The 20,958-nt window shown below is 55.1% G+C and overlaps 1 protein-coding gene across 1 annotated transcript; it reads right to left on the bottom strand.

Moving 5' to 3' along the window:
* Positions 1-9,591: 9,591 nt before the first annotated feature.
* LOC100353574 (cytochrome P450 2B4) lies at positions 9,592-20,687 on the bottom strand. Its single transcript, XM_002722296.5, has 9 exons — positions 20,253-20,687; positions 19,720-19,882; positions 19,490-19,639; positions 18,929-19,089; positions 17,517-17,693; positions 16,763-16,904; positions 15,808-15,995; positions 14,385-14,526; positions 9,592-10,150 (listed from the first exon to the last, which is right to left on the bottom strand). Exons 1-9 carry the CDS (start codon positions 20,421-20,423, stop codon positions 9,879-9,881), a joined length of 1,566 nt encoding a protein of 521 aa, XP_002722342.2. The 5' UTR covers positions 20,424-20,687; the 3' UTR covers positions 9,592-9,878.
* Between the last annotated feature and the right edge of the window lie 271 nt (positions 20,688-20,958).

The raw sequence follows: 20,958 nt of genomic DNA, 5'->3' as shown, positions 1-20,958 counted from the left end.
AGAGTGCTCATGTTGGTCTTGTTTTTTTTTTGGCTAGTATTTTTTTCCCCCTGATGGAAAGATTATTTGATTTTTTTCACTTTTGAGATAATACTTTAAATTTACAGTCAAAGGCTTAGTCCTCCACTGAATAAAGAGTTTAATAAGCAGAAAGTAAAAAGGCCCTTGGTCAGCAGGCACATAGGCAAGGACCATTAAAAACAGCCAAACAAAAAGATGTCAACTTCACGCATACACAGTAAAATTTAAAATAACCGCAGATCACTAAAACTACAGCAGCATATCATTCTCTTTTTTTAAAGATTTATTTTATTTATTTGAAAGTCAGAGTTACACAGAGAGAGAAGGAGAGGCAGAGAGAGAGAGGTCTTCCATCCACTGGTTCACTCCCCAACTGGCTGCAATAGCTGGTGCTACGCCCATCTGAAGCCAGGAGCCAGGAGCTTCCTCCGGGACTTCCCACAAGGGTGCAGGGGCTCAAGGACTTGGGCCATCTTCTACTGCTTTCCCAGGCCATACAGAGAGCTGGATCAGAAGTGGAGCAGCCAGGACTCGAACCAGTGCCCATATGGGATGCTGGCACTGCAGACGGTGGCTTTACCTGCTATGCCACAGCGCTGGCCCCAGAATATCATTCTTAACAATTTGTTTGACAAAGACAGAAAACAAAGTGTGACAAAACCATATTTGCAGCAATACTGATACACACAGGCACGTCTTTTATTATTATTATTTAAATTTTAGCTCCCTCATCCAACGGAGAACATAAAGTATCTGTCTTTGTATGGCTTTTTGCAGTCAACATAATGTGCTCCAGTCACAGCCGTCTTGATGCAGATGATAGAATTTCATTCTTTTTTATACCTGAATAATATTCCATAGATAGATGACAGCTAGATACCTCATTCTGTTTTGAATTGAAGAGGGGGGTCCTCTCTCCCCAACACCTTCCTTTTACGATGTGCATCATAGTCTGCTGCGTGCCAATGGGAGGGAGGGAAGCAGGATGCAGAATGTGCTTGGAGAGGACAAAGGGCAGAGAAGTGGGTGGTGCTGGCAGGCTGCCAGGTTAGCATCCCAGGCGCTGATCTCACTGGATGCGAGCAGATGCAGAGTGCCCGGATGGTAGACTCATGAAAGGGAGGTGGGACGAACCAGCCTGGAGGGAGAAGGCTGAGACCAGAGCGTGGCTGGAGGCGAGCGCAACCTGTGTGTGCTGGGCTGGGGGTGTTCAGTGGAAAGCCCTAAGAGACAGAAAGACACAGCCTGGCTGCTGTTTGCATCACTTCCTCTCCAGTCTCTCGCTCTCTGCCAAGTCCTGATGCTGCACCTGCTACGAGGGAAGCTGGGACGTGCAGGTCTATTTTTGGATGCTCTTGAGCTGGGCTCAGACTTAGAGGCTCTGTCACTAAAGAAAGAGGTGGTAAATGGATGTAGGGGTGCGGTGCACGGTGTCTGCACTGGGAGGAACGCAAGGGTTGACATTCTCACGCTTGTGAAGGCTTAGCAGGGGCAGCCGGGGTCTCAGACACAGAGGAGACAAAGGCCTGGGGCTGCCCGCTGCTGTGTCCACAGCTCCCACGTGCTGAGCACCACCCGGGAGCCAGGTGCAGACAGGAAGGTGACCAAGTCCTCTCAGATCGCCATGGAAGCAGGAAGGAGGAACTGCCCTTGACCATGAGCTGTGGGTACTAGGATCCTGTGGTTGAGCCCTTTCAGAAACCCGAACACCCTTGGATTAAGAGCTCTGGAAATCGGATCCCATGAGGCCTGGATGACCGTGGGGTTGCATAATTCTAGTCGCCCCTCTGAGCCTTCCCTCACGTGCATGGCCTCCGAGCCCATCCTCTGAGAGCGTGTGTGAGGTTGTTGAATGCTTGGGAGGGGGTGAGCTGGGCTCAGGTCCTGCCTCTGCTACCTTCTTGGTGTGTGTGATCTCGAATGAGACAGCTCACAGCTTTGAGCCTCAGTTTCCATTTCTGTAAAATGGGAGAACTAATAATAGCAACCTGCCTTGCAAGGTTGTTGTGTGGACTGAACCTATGCAAAGTCATCAGCACAGGGCTGTGCATATTGTTCAACAACCTCTTCTATAACCCAGTCCCGCCCCCCCTTGAAATCTATTCTCATGGAGGAATTACAGTAAACAGGGTGATCGTTAGAGCAATGTGGCTGAGCAGTGGACTGAAGGCAGACCACGGCTGATGGTGGGAAGTGGGCAGATGACAGCCTGGACTGTCCATGAGGAGCTGGACCAACAAGGAAGACAGGGAGGAGCCGGAGGGGAGCGGCCATTCCTGAGCATCCCTTGGGTGCCAGGGCTGTGCTGAGTGCTGCCCTTCCGCACTCATCAGATGTCCCGCCGGTGCGGGCGAGCCCATTTTACCAGGAACAGACTGAGGCTCAGGTGAGGCTGAGCGGCTTGCACGGGTAGGAACTCTCTCCCAAGGCGGCACAGGGGCTTGAGCTGCAGTGTGTGGGGAAGGTCTGGGGCTGGGACCCCCCTACGAGCACCAGGGAGAGGGAGGCACGCAGTGGGACCCCCAGGGCTGAAGTGCTGCGTGTTCCTCCCCGGCAGCTTGGAGAGCGACCTGAGGGACTTTCGGGGGCACCACAGTGACCACGGACCCGAGGAAGGGAGCAGGAAGCAAAGAAGCCCCCACCCTGCCACGTTGAAACCTGGGAGCAGTGAGCTGGGGAGGCCGGCCTCCCTCCTCTTCTTAGTTTGCAATCAGAAACCAGGTTTCCCCAGGCCTCAGCCCAGCTGGAGGCGCCCCAGGATCCCCGCTGACCTTAATTTCTGGGGGACGGGGGAGAGACCTGGCACCTGCCTGTCTCTCTGGGAAACCCTGCCTGTCTGCGGCCCCCATCTCCCATCAGGCTCTCCACTCCCTCTGTTCCTACCGCATTCATCCAGGAGAGGGCGCCCCAGGCCGACCTCCCCACCCCATCCCAGGAGAACAGAGCCCCGTGGGTCTAAAAGGCCACTTTGCTGGACCTGGGTAAGAGGAGAGGGCTGAGAAAGGTGAGGAGGAAGAGAGTCTTCCTCCCTGGCCTCCTCCTCCTCACCCCTCACCCCACAGGCTCGGCCTTCCTGCTCTGCAACAATTGTATAATCGCCTCTGCCCTACTCCTTCCCACCGGCAGGCAGCCAAAGGGAGAGTAGCCCGGCAAACATGTAACCAAGAAGGAAACAAGAGACGTTTGAAGGAGGACAAAAGGCAAGAGAAAGGAAGGCAGAGACAGTGACAGAGAGAGAGGGGGAGAGTGAAGGAGAGAGAGAGGGAGGGGGAGGGGGAGGGGGAAGGGGAAGGGGGGAGGGAAGAGGGAGGGAGGGGAGAGAGAGGGAGGGGAGAGAGGGAGGGGAGAGAAGGGGGAGGGGAAGAGAGGGGAGAGAGAGAGAGAGCGGGAGAGCGGGAGAGAGGGAGAGCGGGAGAGAGGGAGAGAGGGAGAGCGGGAGAGAGGGAGAGAGGGAGACGGAGACAGAGACTGAGAGGGGGAGGGGGAGGGAGAGGGAGAATCTCACCTACGGCTGTTCCAGGAATGCACCCGATCTCATCTGATTTGGGAAGCTAAGCAGGGTCTGTCCTGGTTATTACTTGGGTGGGAGAGAGAATCTCCAGGGAAACAGAGAGACAAAGAGGAAAAGTGTCCAACAGAGGTAAAGGGGGAGGGTAGAGGGAAGGGAAGAGGCGGGTGGGGAGGGGGAGGGGGAACCAGGACCCTGAGAACCAGGGACAGAAGACACAGACACGGGGAGAGCCGGAGCCAGAGCTGGAAACAGACCCACTTAGGGAAAGACAGCGAGAGACACGCACGCAGACACGTGTAGGTGAGGCCAGGTGGAGTGCGGATTCCAAGGCGAGAGTCTACAGTCTATAGTCTACAGTCTACCTACAGAGCCACTGAGCCCGAAAGTCAGAGAGGATGAGGACTCAGGACAGGCAGAAACAACTCGACAGGGGGACGGGTGGAGACCTCATGTTCACAGGAAGCGGGGGTGACCTTTGGAAACTTTTGGAGCCGGCTGTGCAAGGCAGCTGGGGTTTGCCTCTCTCCCTGGAAGCCAGAAGGGCGACTCTGGAGAACATCGGATGACCCGGGGGACTGGAAACAGAAGGGAGTCACCTTGAAGGCTTGCGGGCTGCTCAAGACATTTGTCAGGAATTATAAAATAATTCCAAATGATAGAGTTGCTGAACCTGTTAACCACTTCAGAGGTGGCCTTGAATACTCAAATACATTTGCCTCCGCGTGCCCGTGGGGTGCAGGGACTGGTTTCGCAAGTGGCTCTCTTAACAAACTCTGAAGCGGCTTGCAAGATACACAGCGGTGTTAAGCATTAACCCTTAGGTTATGATAATTATCCTAGAGAATGTTTGCAAAGCACAAGGGCTTTTTATAATTACCAGGCTAATTACAGATGGTAATTTGTCAGTTGCGATGACTCAAAAATGCTGAAGGCTTGGAAATTGTCCACCATTTTCCTCTTGCAGTCTTGAATGCATGCAGGAGTGCTTCTTGGGGCCAGTGCTGTGGCACAGTGGGTTAAGCCACTGCCCGCCATGCCAGCATCCCATATGGGCACCAGTTCGAGTCCCAGCTGCTCTACTTCCAATGCAGCTCCCTACTAATGTGCTTGGGAAAGCAGCAGATGGTGGCCCAGGTACTTGGGCCCCTGCAACCCTATGGGAGACTAGTATTGGAATTCCTGGCTCCTGGCTTCAGCCTGCTCAGCCCCAACTGTTGTGGCCATTTGGGGAGTGAATCGGTGGATGGAAGATCTCTGTCTCTATCCATCACTCTGTTTTTGTAACTCTGCCTTACAAGTGAATGAATAAATAAATCCCCCCCTTTTTTTTTTGACAGGCAGAGTGGACAGTGAGAGAGAGACAGAGAGAAAGGTCTTCCTTTGCCATTGGTTCACCCTCCAATGGCCGCCGCGGCCGGCGCACTGCGCCGATGGCAGGAGCCAGGTGCTTTTCCTGGTCTCCCATGGGGTGCAGGGCCCAAGGACTTGGGCCATCCTCCACTGCACTCCCTGGCCACAGCAGAGAGCTAGCCTGGAAGAGGGGCAACTGGGACAGAATCCGGCGCCCCGACCGGGACTAGAACCCGGTGTGCCGGCGCCGCAAGGCGGAGGATTAGCCTAGTGAGCCGCGGCGCCGGCCATAAATCCCTTTTTTTTAAAAAAATAAATAAAGCCTGCCTAGTGAAGTACGATGTGCTTTGTGAAGAATAAAATTCTTTCATTGTAGTGGCCCCTGGATTAGATCAGCTACCATCATGTGTCCCGTCATGACGTTTCAATGACAAGGTTTTTCTGTGCAATTATAAGATTCTGTCACTCAGCAGAGCCCTGACCACCATGCTTTGTGTACATGTACTCTGTGACGTCTGCATACGACAGCGTCACCTGACGACCCATTTCCCGGAAATAGCCCCAGCGTTAAGTGAGGCTCTAGTTGCTAACGTAATTCGTAAATGGCCAACTATTTGTATACAGCTTTGTGTGTTTTACATTTGATTTTAAAATTTGATATGCTTAATGTTTTTGAAATACTTGACATGCTGAAAAGGATTTTGAAAAATTAAAGAACATTGTGAAAAATTCTCTTGAAATTAGAAAGCACGTTGTACATTAAAAAAAAAAAAAAGTGATTGAAGGGGCGGGTGTTGTGGGACAGTGTGTTAAGCTGCCGCTGGGGGTGCCCGCATCCCATACTGGAGTGTCTGGTTCACATCCCAGCTCCTCTACTTCCAAGCCAGTTTCCTGCTAATGCACCAGGAGGCAGTGAGGTAGGCAGGGAGGTGGCAGGAGGAGCTGAGGTTTGCCAGCAGCTCCCCACGGCCCTGCCCGTGCTGCAGCCCTGCCCGTGGTGGAGCCGCACGGCCACCTCTCAAACCCCACCCCCCATGCTGTGGAAAACCCCAGCTTCTGAGGTTTCATCAGCTAGAACCGGTGGTGGCTAAAATGTCCAATATGGCTGCCAGCTGTGTCCTTGCACTGACCTAAAGTTACCCCGGCCAACACTCCTGCTCCCATCATGCCCCTGATGCCATGACACTGCGGAGATTTCCAAAAAGGGCATGGAAATGGGTGGTACTCAAGCTCCACGCAAAACTCCACCCTCCTTCAATATGCAGGAAACCCCCACCCCTGCACCACCTGCTGTGCCCCCAGATCATGTAAAGGGACGGCCCCAGACCTTGCTGAGTGCCGCCCTTCTTGAGCCTGCCTGCGCTCCTTACTGAGCGTGTGCTTTCCCTTTGCATGTAATGAAGTCTTTCTTCTCTGCTGTCCTTCACCTGTGTCTCACCCTTGAATTCTCTCTTACGCTGGAGACGAGAACCTGGATCCACACACCCCACAGCATCAGCTCTGAGCCAGCCACAAGCCTTGAGGCGGAGCTAGAAGCCCACCTGGACATCGGCCAGTACGTTTTTTATTTTTAATTTAAAGATTTGCTTTATTTATTTGAAAGGTAGATTTGCAGAGAGAGAGGGAGAGGGAGAAAGAGAGAGACAGAGACCGAAAGAGAGACAGAGAGAGAGGTCTTCCATCCACTGGTTCACTCCCCGATGACTGCAATGACCAGGGCTGGGCCAGGATGAAGCCAGCAGCCAGGAGCTTCTTCTGGGTCTCCCGTGTGGTGCAGGGGCCTGAGAACCTGGGCGTCCTCTGCCATTTTCCCAGGGGATTAGCAGGGAGCTGGATGACACGGTGCAGGTGGGACACCTTCTGGTCCTTTAGGTTTGTGGCAGCAGCTGGGACTTGATCTTGGCCGCACACTCGTTTCTGTCGCCATCTGACCGTGGACTCTGGACATTGCCAACCTCTCTTGCTTTTGCCCTCCGCACCGTCAGCCGCTTTGTTCCTGCAGGGTCCCCACCGCACGCTTCGTCACCCTGTCCAGCGAGGCGTCTGTTTCCCGTGCAGTGAGCTCTGCCTTCCTGAGACCCCCGACCACCCTCGCTGTCTCTGTGGGAAACCCCTGCCTGTAGCCACACTCACACTCCTGGCTCCGGGGCCAGCACCCCCCCCCCCCATTTACTTTGTGGTTCTCTTTTCTTCGCCATTTACTGCAGGAAGTAAGCAAGTAAGCTCTGTCCTCTGAGAGGTAACCAACAGGGACGCCAGGACAGTGAGAGGACAAGGCCCTCTTTCATTGACTGACTTAGGTCAAAGACCCCTACCTAATTTGCGGAGGAGTTGCAGATGCTAACTCCGGCCTTTGTCTGCACCGCCGGTGACCTGCACAAGGTCCTGTCCACGTACTGCACCAGAGGAGAGCAGTGAATCTGGACCAAGGCCCAGGGCCTCACTGACTCCCAGGAGACAGCCATGAGGGTGGAGCCCCACGACCTCATCACCTTTCACCAAGCCCCACCTCTTAAAGGTCCCAGTACCCCAACACCACCCTGGGGACCAAGCTTCCACCTCCCAACCACAGTGCCTCATGACTTTCCATTGGGCCACCTCCTCCAGGTGAACCTAAATTCTGCTGCTTTTAGCCCAACAGGGAAGAGAAAGAGCCTTCTTAAAAAAATAAAAAGATTTATTTTATTTATTTGAAAAGCAGAGTTATAGAGGAAGAAGGAGAGAGAATCCTTCCATCCGCTGGCTCACTCCCCAGATGGCCACAACAGTCAGGGTAGGCCAGGCCCAAGCCAGGAGCCAGGAACTTCTTCTAGGTTTCCCAAGTGATTGCAGGAGCCCAAGCACTTGGGCCATCTTCCATTGCTTTCCCAGGCCATAGCAGAGAGCTGGATCAGAAGTGGAGCAGCTGGGACTAGAACCGGCACCCAGATGGGATGCCGGCGCCGCAGACAGCACCTTTACCTGCTGCACCACAGTGCTGGGCCCCCAAGGGAGCCTTCTTCAGCTGCATGTGTGACCTCAAGACCCCTTCCCCCACCATGAAGGTGTAGCTCAGGCCTTCTTTTATTTATTTATTTATTTTTCTTTTTTAAACAGGCAGAGTGGACAGTGAGAGAGAGAGACAGAGAGAAAGGTCTTTGCCGTTGGTTCACCCTCCAATGGCTGCCATGGTCAGCGCGCTGCGGCCGGCGCACCACACTGATCCAAAGGCAGGAGCCAGGCGCTTATCCTGGTCTCCCATGGGGTGCAGGGCCCAAGTACTTGGGCCATCCTCCACTGCCCTCCCGGGCCACAGCAGAGAGCTGGCCTGGAAGAGGGGCAACCGGGGCAGAATCCGGCGCCCCGACCGGGACTAGAACCCGGTGTGCCAGCACCGCAAGGCGGAGGATTAGCCTAGTGAGCCGCGGTGCCGGCCAGCTCAGGCCTTCTAAGGACACAATGCCTGAGACCCACTCGCAGCTGAGCACCAGGACCTACCAAGGACTGCACCTGCCTTGGGTTGGGGCGGAGAGAGGCAAGGGCAGTGGAGTGGTTACTCTGGCTGTCCAGAGGCCCCTATTGCCACACCCATCCCCCCAGGGGCAGGGTCTGGCCGTGTCTCCCTCCCTGACGAAACAGCCTGGGCATGGTCAGGAGAGCAGGCGAGCACGGGGCTGATGGAGGAGACCGCCGTCTCCGTGGCACCTCGCGAGTCTTGCCTTGTGGGCCGCGGCTCTGGTTAAGGACTAAGAGTTGCCGGTGTGTAGCAAATACAGGGCAAGCTGCTCTCAGACTGGATTTTCAGTCTTCGCCAAGCAAACTGATAGGAATCACGGACTACTGTAGTTCTAATAACGCTGCGGCTACCTTAAAATGTACTTTATATAAGCGAAGCTGAACATCTCTTCCTGTCTTTATTAGTTCCAGCCCTCACCTATTTCCCTGCTGGACTATGGTCTTTTTTTTTTTTTAATCTGTTCCTCGGAACTTCAGGTAGCAGGTGCAGGCCAAAGACCACCTTCCCCCTGTTAGCCCCGTGACGAGTGAAACAAAGGCAGGCAACCTCGGACGCGGACATTGAGAACTGCTTAATTCACTATAGTCAGAAGGTGGAGACAATCCAGCTGTCCATCACGGCACAGAGAGCTTTGGCCGTACGGTGGAGTACTATTCAGCCATGAAAAGGAGGGCTATGCTGACACTGGCTCCAGTGTGCGTGAGCCTTGAGAACACGGAGCTAAGGGAAGGCACATGACTCCATTTATACTTCATATAATCCATGTGCACGACGCTTCCAGAACAGGCAAATCCTTAGAGACAGAAGTTGACTGACTAGTAGTCACAGGGCCCCAGGGAGAGTGACAAAGGGGCCCTCCTTTTGAGGTGACAAAAATGCTTTGCAAGGTCAAAGTTATCAGAATCAAACCCGAGTCACCTGTACTCGCCTTGATTAAAAAATAATAATCAATGCAGCCAGGAGGATGTGGAGACAGAGTTCTTGTGATTGCCCAACGGGAGGCTCACAGAACGCGACCCGAGCCATCACCTTACATGGCAGCCACCGCCAGCTCCCCCAGAGAACTCTACAGGAACACCCGCCCAGCAGCTCTGTCCAGCCTCAGGCTGACATCACCTGGGCAGTGATCACTGTGGCCACAGATGAATGTTCTGAACAGCCGGTGGAACCTCCCATCTCCACCTTCACAAATGTTCCATTGCCTCAACGTCCCTTTCTTACAAGATGTACCTATTTATTAGGAAGGCAGAGAGTTACAGAGAGGCAGAGGCAGAGAGAGGGAGGTGGTCCATCCACTGGCTCACTCCCACCAAGTGGGGAGGGCATGAGGGCGGGAGGCAGAGCCTGATTGTGCCGCTGCTGTCCCGTGTCCCTCATGGTGCTAACCTTAAGTTGTTACAGGCATTTATTGGCCCTGAAACCCTGAGGTTTGATCCTCGGCCACCTGCCAAGGCCACGAGGGAATGAATGGAGACTGCAGCAGGAAGAGTGGAGGAGAGACTACAGACAGGACTTCTCACAGGAGCCGGTGGGCAGGGGGAGCTCAGAGGCCTGCAGAGGCGAGGGGCTCTGCGTCCCCTCGTCCTCTCTCTGGCGCGGCAGGAAGCGGAGCTGGAACACAGGGGGCAGCTTCCCAATCCCGTTCACCTGGGGCGTGAGGTCGATGTCTTCTGGGGCTTTCGGGCAGCCCAAGGAGAAGTTCTGCAGCATCGAGGTGAAGAAGAGGAAGAGCTCGGAGCGGGCCAGGCTCTCACCCAGACAGATGCGTTTTCCTGGGGGCGTTGGGGAGGGTGGTGCTGTTACTGTGGGGAGCACTTGGAGGGAACCCCATTGCTCCGCCCACCCCCAGGGCATTTGCATGCTCATCGGCATGGATTTACATGCGACATTCTTCGGATGGGATCCTTGTCCTCAACACAAACGAGATGAGCATGTGTGTGTCCCTGTCTCCCCTCCTCCCGGCCATCTCCTCTCCCAGTCCAGTTTTTGTCTCTCTTGCATCCTCTGTTTTCCTCTGTGTGTCTTTGACTAAGTATATTACCAGCTAAGCCAGTTGATGAGATGATGTGAAAAACAGGGAGACAGCCTGCTAGTGTGCCCTGGAATGGGGAGCAGTGGGAGAAAGGCAGAGGGGAACCGAGACCTCCAGCCCCTTCAACGACTGACAGGCAGGCACAGGAACTGGTCCTGAGAACACTCAGGTGCTTCGGAAGGAGCTGGTGCTCCCGGCTGTGGCTCAGCACTGCTGCGTGCCCTCTGCTCTGGCTGTCCTGACACCGTCCCCGGACCCCAAGGCCCTCCTCAGAGTCGACAGCCAACCCAGTAGCCTCCCAGGATCCAGTTTCAGCACCATGGACAGGGTCAGTTCTGATTGGCCAGTGGCCACCTCAGGCTTATTCAACATGGTTGGATGGCCCCCCTGCCTATCCCCCCCCACCAAGAACTCTGCCTCTTACGTCCCCTACCCTGATCTTTCGAGTGTCCCATCTGGGTGGAGCCCTCAGTCCCCGCCATCGTCTTCAGCACAGGCCTGGGTCTGTGTGGCAGGACCAGGGGAACAACCTGGGATCTCAATAGGAAGGGAGGGAACCCAGAGAGCTGCAGCTTGAAGGAAGGCAAACCCTGGCCTCACCACAGGTCTTCTCAGCACAGCTCTGGGTAACTGCACCTGCCTGCAGCACTGAGCAGGGAGGGACTTGGTCGGAGCTAACCAGTGTGTGCCATGCCATTCCTGCTTCTGCCTGTGTCGGCACAGCGTCTCCCCCTGACCATGGTGAGCACAGTCCTCCTGCTGGCCTGGCGTGGATACGGTGCCTGTGCGTGAATTCACTTTGGGGTCAGGTTGTTTATCAAGCCTGGCCTGCCCCAACCAACACAGGCCATGACTTGCTACAGGGCCTGGGGCAAGGCACCAGCCCAAACCCTGGACCCTCTGACTGCAGCATCACAGAATGTATGATTCAGCACTACTGTATTTTTAATAGGCCAAAGAGAAATACAACTTAACAGAGGTCTTCATTCTGTCTGCTGGTTCACTTCCCAAATGCCTACAACAGCCAGGGCCGGGCCAAGCTGAAGTCAGGAGCCCAGAGCTCAGTCTGGATCTCCTTGCATGGGTGGCAGGGACCCAGGGACTTTGAGCCTGTCACCCCCGAGGGTGCACAGTAGCAGGAAGCTGGAATGGAAAACGGAACCAGGACTTGAACCCAGGACTCAAAATGGGTTGCACACATCCAAGCAGCCTCCTAACAGCTGCACCGTACTTTGGCACCCTGATTGAGATTTGAAAATGAAGAACCTTGTAAAACAGAGGGGGTGGATCTTTCCTTCAGTTGGTTTAAAACTGAGAAAATATGTGGTAGAAGGGCCACAAACTAAGAGGGAAATGTAATTAAAAGACAATGCGCAGGCATTTTTTTGACAGGCAGAGTTAGATAGTGAGAGAGAGACAGAGAGAAAGGTCTTCCCTTTCTGTTGGTTCACCGCCCCCGCCCCATGGCTGCTGCGGCCGGTGCGCTGTGCCGATCCAAAGCCAGGAGCCAGGGGCCCAAGCACTTGGGCCATCCTCCACTGCCTTCCCGGGCCACAGCAGAGAGTGGGACTAGAAGAGGAGCAACCGGGACAGAATCCGGCACCCTGACTGGGACTAGAACCCGGGGTGCCAGCGCCACAGGCGGAGGATTAGCCCAGTGAGCTGAGGCGCCGGCCATCAATGTGCATTTTCTACAAATGTTTCCCTTGTATCTGGGAAAGACAATGCCCCTCTTCAAGCCTTACAGAGAACACTGAAGGCTTACATTCCTCAATGTCAGGAACAAGATGAGATTGGTTCACATAATTCTAGAGGAGCCAGCCCACGATGCTGGGGGGAACAAGGCACATGAATTCACTGACGAGAACTGGGTCACAACGGTGTTTGCAGACGCTAACATCAGTTATCTGGAAGCCCCAAGGGAATCCATTAAAAACTGTCAGAGGGGGCTAGCACTGTCAGAGGGGGCTAGTAGGCTAAGCCTCTGCCTGCAGTGCCGGCATCCCACATAGGCACTGGTTAGAGTCCCAGCTGCTCCCCTTCTGATCCAGCTCCCTGCTAATGCACCTGGGAAGGCAGTGGAAGATGGCGCAAGTGCTTGGGTCCCTGCACCTGCATGGGAGACTGGAAAGAAGCTCCTGGCTCCTGGCTCCTGGCTTCAGCCTGGCTCAGCCTTGTCCTTGCGGCCATCTGGGGAGTGAACCAGCAGATGGAAGACCTCTCTCTCTCTCTCTCTCTCTCCCTGCCTTTCAAATAATAATAATAATAATAATAATAAACCTAAAGGTAGAGTGGGTGTTTAGTTTGGTGATTAAGGCACTTGCCTCCCACACCCCACCATGCATGTTCGGTTCCTGGCTCTGGCTCCCGACTCCAGCTTCCTGTGGACACACGCACTGGGCGGCAGCGGTGATGGCTCAAGTAGCCGGGTTCCTGCCACCTGCGTGGGAGACCCAGAGGGAGCTCCTGGTCCCTGGCTGCAGTCCTGGCTGCTGTAGGCATTTGGGGCGTGAATCAGCAGATGGAAGCTCTGTCTGTGTTTCTCTTTGCCTTTCAGAGCAGAAACAAAATTTAACCAAATGTGTGAAACTCCACCAAGTGTTATGAGACGTGACTCAATGAAGAAACACACATGGAACCTCAAATTTGTAAAATTATCAAATCTCTCCAAATTTAAGTTCATGCCAATAATAACATCCCAGTGAGACTTTTTGGGACCTTGACAAAATGGTTCCCGAGTGCAACTGAAAGAATAAACTATGTTAGAAGAGCTGTGGAAGGACAGAGTGTTCGGAAGAGGCAAGGGCCAGATGGAGACCAGCCCCTGGAAACCATCAGAACATACTACAGAAGTGTGATCATTCAAACAGCATGGTGAGGTAGAAAAGACATCCTGTGGCTGAGTGTGGACATGGGCCAATGTACAGAAATTAAAATAGATCCAAGGCGATCTGAAAATGTTAGCGGATGACAAGTTTCAAGTGAGCGGTTAGAAGCTGAATTGTTCAATACATAACCGAAACGGGGCCTGACACTCCTGGAGCGACAGTGTTCTAGGCTGCGCCCTGCATTCCTGCAGGACCTCCCTCGGGTCCCAGCTCAGACTGCAACAATCGTCTCCCAACAGCAGCAACATCCATCCAGCCTCTGTTAGTTCCCTTCCCCGTCTCCTCTCTTCCTTCTCACCTCTCCCATCTACAGACCTGTTGTCTCTCGAGCCAAGTGTCAGTGCGGGTGTGCACACAGCACGAAAATCCTCTGAAGTGTCAACAGGTCTGGTCTGGGTGGTGAAAGGGGATGTTCGCTTTTGACTTAACTACTTTCTTGTTTGTATAAAAATAGGAAAATGATAGTTATTTTTACTTGGGGTGAAATTTCCCAATTCTGGGCACATAGCAGGTGCTCAGTCATGGGCCACTTTTTTTTTTTTTTTTTTTTGGACAGGCAGAGTGGACGGTGAGAGAGAGAGAAACAGAGAGAAAGGTCTTTCTTTTCCGTTGGTTCACACACACACCCCCAATGGCCACTGTGGCTGGTGCACTGTGCTGATTCGAAGCCAGGAGCCAGGTGCTTCTCCTGGTCTTCCATGGGGTGCAGGGCCCAAGCACTTGGGCCATCCTCCACTGCACTCCCTGGCCACAGCAGAGAGCTGGACTGGAAGAGGGGCAACCGGGACAGAATCCGGCGCCCCGGCCGGGACTAGAACCCGGTGTGCCAGTGCTGCAGGTGGAGGACTAGCCTACTGAGCCATGGCGCCGGCCAGGGGCCACTGTTTATTTGTGTGCATGCATGTGTCTTGCACTCTCTCCATCACCAGCTTAGCCTCCGTCACTTCTCCTCCCTTTCCTTGGCCTTACACACTGTGTCTCTCTCCTCACCCTCAGAACCTCCACCTTTTGCCTAAATGTTCACCCAGCGTTTGAGGAAAGCCAGGCAGAGAAGCGAGCAATCGGGCAGGGCAGGGCACGACTCACCCATGGAGAATGGGACAAAGGCTTCCCGCTTCCTGAAGTTGCCCTCCGCATCCAGGAAGTGGCCGGGGTAGAAGACATCAGGCTTCTCGAAGTGGTGTGGGTCATGGAGCACAGAGCTCATGATGGGGTACACAGCGGTGCCCTGAAGGGTTTCAAAGCCAGAAAAACACCAGCAGCATCAATGAGGAGTAGGCAAATCTGTCTGTGCGGGGCCGGCACTGTGGCGTAGTGGGTAAGGTCGCTGCATGCAGTGCTGGCATCCCATATGGATGCCGGTTCGGGTCCCAGCTGCTCCACTTCTGCTCCAGCTCTCTGCTATGGCCTGGGGAAGCAGTGGAGGATGGCCCAAGTTCTTGGGCCCCTGTTCCAGCTGTTGCAGCCAATTGGGGAGTGAACCTGCAGATGGAAGACTCTCTCTCTCTCTGCCTTTCTTTCTCTCTCTCTGTAACTCTGACTTTCAAATAAATTAATAATTTTTTTTTAAAAAGAATCTGTCCATGCTACATTCATAGCTGGCAATGATGTCTACCGGCTGTGTAGCACCACGCTTGCTGGCTACAACACTGAAATGATGCTGACTTTTTAGGTTAATAGTTGTGTCCCAAGCCCTCTGGGTATCCCTACCAAACACTCAGACCTCTCTTCCCCAAAATGCTCTGATCTCCTCTCTAATCCATCAACTCGAAGCTCCCTCTGCGTCTGACTCTTCAGAGGCTGCCACACCAGGGCCAGAATCTAATCTGATGCTTTGGTACCCACTGGAGGACCTGGGACATCCATACTTGGAAACGCAGGGCGGGGCAGGGGGACTGAGTTAAAACCACAGGCAGAGTCGGCGTTGTCACTCGGTGGCTGAGCTGCTGCCAAGGATGCTGACATCCCACATCACAGCGCCTGGATGTGGATCTGGGCTCAGCTCCTGACCCCAGCTCTCTGCTGTTGCACACCACGGGAGGCGGCAGGTGAGGCTCAAGTACTTGGATCCCTGCCAGCCATGTGGAAGACTCAGAAGCAGCTCCTGGCTCCTGGCTTCAGCCTGGCCCAGCCTTGGCTATTGCAGACATTTGGGAAGTGAACCAGTAGGTGGAAGATCTCTCTCTCTCTCTCCCTCTGTGTGTGTGGACGTATGTGTCTCCCTCTCTTGGTCACTCTGCCTTTAAACAAATAAATATATATTTTTTAAAATCAGCTCCACCTTACAATGTATTTCAGTATGTACATGGTACTTTTCCCAGTAAAAGAAAATCTATCATCAAATAAGAGTAAAACGTAAGACAGAGCAGAGAGGAGATGACATGCCTAATTTCCAAAATCTCCCTCCCCCTCTAGAAATCTGGAATAAAAATCTTTGTTGTAGTCCAGTGCCTGAGGACATGAACCAGCATAAGACTGCAGGCAGCCAGCACCCGCGTCCGGGCCTCACCTTCACCAGGTGATATCCCCGGAAGTGGGTGTCCTTGATGACAGAGTGGGGGACTCCTATGGGGGTGAGGTCACTGTATCTCTGGATCTCGTGGATGACAGCGTCTGTGTAAGGCATCTTTGCCCGATCCTCTAGGGCAGGAAGACGCTTCGGGCCGATCACCCTGTCAATCTCCGCCTGGACTTTCTCTAAGGAAGGGGCGGGTGGGGGAGGAGGACATCAGTAGACGCCCCACGCAAGGGACTCCACCACGGGCACCAACAAAGAGCCCTGCCTACTGGAGGGGGAGTCTCGTGCACTCTTCACGAAGGTGCTGGCTGCGGCACCTTCTCAATGACAGCATGGAGAAGGGAACCGGCTCCTTTTGGGGGAAGTGCTGTCTGGGGCTTCCATGCTCGTTATGAGAGGGGTGCATGGGGAGGAAAATCACGCAACACTTCAGGGCTCCCTCTATATTTTGTTAACTAATAAAGAGCTGTGTCTGGGGCTGGCAATGCACCCTTTTCTGCCAGATTGGCTCTGTGAGCTACAACAGATCACTTCCCCGCTCAGGGCGTTTAATTCATGGCAAGACGGGAGGTTTGATGAGATGAGAGTTTTTCCAAGTCCCGTCTGCAGACTCTCAGCCTAAGGGTCCATCAAGGGGCTTCTAAATCTGTTGTAGTTCAGCAGGACACCCCAAATAGTCAAGTTCTTGGTCAACTCCAAACTCTATCAGAGGGCCGCGTGCTTTGGTGGACTGTGTAACTGCAGCATAGGGCACCTTGCAGTCACTCAGGTGGCCTCGAAATTGCAAGCCAGGCCACAGGTACAGAGGACCTTTGTCGACCTCGCGGGCTTGGGCAGTGGCTAGGGCTCGGGTTATAAATCACGGGCGGAGCAGGACAGTGGCTGTTGGTCTCCACCAAGGGCACCGACGTCGTGCGCCCTCCCACCCCCAACACCGAAAGCTCACCGGTGACATCCGGGTGCTTGAGGAACAGCAGGAGCCCGTAGCGGAGCGTGGTGCTGGAGGACTCGGTGCCCGCGAAGAACAGCGAGAGCACGGTGTGCACGAGATTCTTGTGGTGGAACTCGCTCTGGGGCAGGAAGCGCTCCTGCGGGGTGGGGTGGGGGTGGGGGAGGCGACCTCGGCGTCTCCCCGGCCCAGGTTGCCCGGTTCTGAGGTTGTTCCCTGCCCCACTTTCTCGTCTTCCTTCCTTCCCATCTCCTCTCTTCAACAGGGTGGCAAAGGGGCGGGCTCTGGAACCGCCCTTCCGGGATCTAAGCCAAGCCCTCCTAGCTGTGCGCAGTTGAGCAAGGCACTTAACCGTCTGCGCCTTAGTTCGCCTGGGGTTGTTTTAATGTTGCTGTGTACCGTGCTCAGTAAACACCCTTGGTGCCTTTGGCCTCTGTCTTTGGATTCTTTGCTCTCCTGATTGGCTCTTGCAGCCGTCTCTCTGAGGCTTAACAATCCGGCTAGCATTGGCCAGACCAATGAGAACAGAAATCTGCCCCTAACCAATCAGCACCTCTGACCAATCAGAATGAGAAGCAGCGGATGTTAACTCTTTAGTTACCGCTACTTAGTGTTAGTTCCTGGGGAGGCAGAGGCAGGAATGGGAGCAGACAGCTATTCAATGGGTAACACTCCTGTACCCAAACATCAGAGCCCATGTCAGCGCACGCCCAGCTCTGTGACTCCCCGCGCACGGCTAGTCAGCCCTTGCCTTGTCCATGCGGAGTAGGAAGGAGTCGATGAAGTCCTGGGGGCAGCTGGGGTCCAGGGTCTCCCGGTGTTTCTCGATGTTCTTGGTGATAAAGTCTTTCAGTTCCTGAATGATGCGGTCCACACGGGCGTGGGGGCCGGGCAAGTGCTTCAGGATGCCAGACAGGAGCTCAAACACCTAGAGGGAGGCAGGCAAGGCTCCAGAACCCGTTCCTGCCTCTCTGGGCTGGTGCAGGGCGCCTGGGGCTTCCACGCAAGGCCTGGAGGTTGTGCACGGCACAGTAGAGCTGTGTCTAAAGGGCACCCAACAGCCTTGAGCACTGTGCCGCCCACACGCCCACACACGGGCGCACACACGGCAGTAGGCACAGAGCTGCACCTTCCTTATCACTTTGCATCACCGAGGTCTTTTCTGTCAACATCCACCCTTCTCCGAGGCCTGAATCCCGCCACCAACCTGACTCACAGCCTCACCTCAGCTGGTGGCGTGTGTGTCTTGGAGTCCAGAGACATGTGTGAGTGGATGAAAGAATGAGTGTGTGTGACTAACCAGGACTTAGGGAGTTCCCTTGAGGCCAGTGTTGTGGCACAGTGGGTGAAGCCACCATCTGTGATGCCAGTTTCCCACATGAGCCAAGTCCCAGCTGCTCCACTTCCAATCCAGCTCCCTGCTAATGCCCCTGGAAAAGTAGCAAAAGATGGCCTAATTGCTTGGGTCCCTGTGGATGGAAGGTGTGTGTGTATGTGTGTGTGTGTGTGTGTGTGTGTGTGTCTTGTCACTCTGTATCTCTGACTTTCAAACAATTAAATCTTTTTTTGTTTTGTTTTGTTTTGTTTTGTTTTGGACAGGCAGAGTTAGACAGTAAGAGAGAGAGAGACAGAGAGAAAGGTCTTCCTTTTTCTGTTGGTTCACCCCCCAAATGGCCGCCATGGCCGGCGCTGCGCCGATCTGAAGCCAGGAGCCAGATGCTTCCTCCTGGTCTCCCATGTGGGTGCAGGGCCCAAACCCTTGGGCCATCCTCCACTGCACTCCTGGGCCACAGCAAAGAGCTGGACTGGAAGAGGAGCAACTGGGACAGAACTGGAGCCCCAAGCGGGGCTAGAACCCTGAGTGCTGGCATCGCAGGCGGAGGATTAGCCTAGTTAGCCGTGGCGCCAGACACAATTAAATATTTTAGAGAGAAAGAGAGGAGATGGAGGGAGGGAGGGACCGAGGGAGGGGAAGGAAGCCAGCAAGCTCCCCTGGGCAGCAGTAAACTCGTAAACACGGGACCTGGTTTTCTGATTCCCACAGTCACTTGGCACCAGTGGCCACCTGAGGGAGAGATGATCCTGAGCGCCTGACCCGCGACACCTCCCTGCCGGGAAGCAGTCCCGCCCGATCCTGGCCCGTCATGGACTCCCTGGCCTCACCTGGCTGTAGAAGGAGCTGAGAAGGATGAAGGTTTCATTGAGCAGCCGCAGCAGCCGCAAGAACGCTGGGTCCTGGTAATCGAAGCGCTCTCCGAAGACCATGGAGCAGATGACATTGGCCGTGACGGCGTTGAAGAGGGAGGTGGGGTCCAGGTAAGCCTCTGTGGGCGAGAGGGCCGCCGTGCCAGGGGGTCTGGGTGCCCCTGCCTTGTCCTGGCCACTCTGGCCCGGCGTCTCTGCCTCTTGGCATTGTGTCTCAGCTCTGACCTGGAGTGATTTCCTTTGTGCATTTGTGTCTCTTCCAAGTTCACTCCCTTTTCACACCCGAGTCTGTCCTTGTGCCCCCCCCCCCCCGGGACACGCTGCGTCTCCCCTGCCACCTTCCATCCTGACCTTTGCATTTCCAAATCTTTTTCTTTTTATGTGTGTCCTCAGCTGGCTCTCTCTCTGCCTCTCCCCTCTCCCTCCTCCTCTTTTTCTCTTCCTGTCTTGCCCCCCGTCCCTCGTTCCCCAAGCCTGGGGCTCCCTCTCCCCGCCCCAGCCCCAGCATCCGGGGCTCACCCTGGGATTTCCGCAGCTCCTCCACCAAGCACCGCGCCTCTTCCTTGATTCTCTGCTCCATGCTGCGCCTCCCCATGCCCAAGTCCTTCATGGTGGCCAGACAGAATCGCCGGAGGACTTTCCAAGGCTTCCCGTTGGCGAAGACCACACCTGACGGACAGGTGTGTAGGGGAGCACCTCTGGGTGCTTCCTCCTGCTCTCCCTGCCCCTGCCCCTCAGCCCCCACTCACCGGTCCCCTGGAAGATGGCGTCCGTGATGGCAATAGGCCCCCTGCCAGAGAAAGCCTCTGCCTGCTCCACCAGGGCCTCCCGCACCGTCTGGTAGCCACACAGGATGACCACAGGCCGGGAGCCCAGGTACACCGTGAAGATGTCCCCGTGTTTCTCCCGCAGCTGCAGAGGGAGCATCCAGAATGGCCCAGGGACTCGGTTCCCGGGCCTGGCTCCATCTTCGAGGGGACTGCCTCCCGCACACAGCCCTGCCCGGCTGTGGGGGCGCTCGGCTTTCCCAAGGCCCCTCCCTGCTCTTTAAATAAGTGCACACTCCCACCCGCCCCACTTGCCCTCCCTGAGGCCACAGCTCAACACCTCAAGACTTCCAGAACTTCAGCCTCCCCTGCATTCCAGAAACTTCCGCGGGGGGCTTCTTGGGCCAGGTGGTAGAGGAGGAGAATGCTGAAGCTGCTCTGCAGTCCCCCCCTACAGCTTGGCCCTGGGTATGTGGGGGGGGGGTCTCCCTCCCCCTGCCCCTTCCCCGGCTCACCCGCTGGAAGGAGTGGAGAAAGCCCTTGTGATGGATCTGCAGGATGTTCCCCAGGAGGGGCAGAGGCCAAGGTCCGGGCGGAAGGTGGCCCGGGGAGGCGGGGCGGCCCCAGGCCCAGAGCAGCAGGAGGCCAGTGAGGCCCAGGAGGAGCGAGAAGGCGGACAGCACCATGGTCCCCTCTCTGCCTGCCGTGAGCTCTGCTGTCTCTTAAAAGGCAGGTTGCTCTGTGGTTTGTTGATTTCTGATAGGCAGAGCAGGGTGTGCCAGGACTCCACCCTGGCAGAGCTCCTGGTGACTCTCCAGAGGCTGCAGGAAGCCCAAAGGGGGCGGGGCCACAGGAGCCAGGAGCTCAGCATCTCAGGCTTAAGTCCCAGGGCCGCCTTCCCATTGGCCGCCCGCTGGTGTGGCGGTGTCGTCACGGGCAGGGCCCTGGACCGCCCAGCTTGTCCCACTGGAAAGGGTGGAATGAGTGCAGGCTGTGTGGATGTGGCTCCGCCCCAAGGAGGGAGCTCGGCCAGTTTTGTCACAAGGTGGCATTGCAGCATGAGAGGTAAGACTAGGGCAGTCACGGGTCCTTTAGGGCCAGGAATTTATTCTGGTATCAGAAGAAAGCGAGATATGGAGACGGTAACACAGTCTGATGGAGGAGGCCTGGCACCCGTCTTGGGGTGGTCTTGGAGGTGGCTCATTTGGCCATGCGTCCATC

Source organism: Oryctolagus cuniculus, chromosome 18 (assembly GCF_964237555.1).
Source record: "Oryctolagus cuniculus chromosome 18, mOryCun1.1, whole genome shotgun sequence".
Taxonomy (NCBI): Eukaryota; Metazoa; Chordata; class Mammalia; order Lagomorpha; family Leporidae; genus Oryctolagus; species Oryctolagus cuniculus.
The sequence above is the reverse complement of the archived record's forward strand: the minus strand, read 5'-3'. Positions and strand labels throughout refer to the sequence as shown.

What these genes read in the sequence shown, in the direction of transcription:
- LOC100353574 (XM_002722296.5), bottom strand. Translation starts at nt 20,423, where the DNA reads ATGGTGCTGTCCGCCTTCTCGCTCCTCCTGGGCCTCACTGGCCTCCTG. An exon ending in CGCCATCTTCCAGGGGACCG is followed by an intron (nt 19,640 to 19,719) that starts GTGAGTGGGGGC and finishes CCTGTCCGTCAG; the next exon opens with GTGTGGTCTTCGCCAACGGG. An exon ending in GGGGATATCACCTGGTGAAG is followed by an intron (nt 14,527 to 15,807) that starts GTGAGGCCCGGA and finishes GAAACCCTTCAG; the next exon opens with GGCACCGCTGTGTACCCCAT.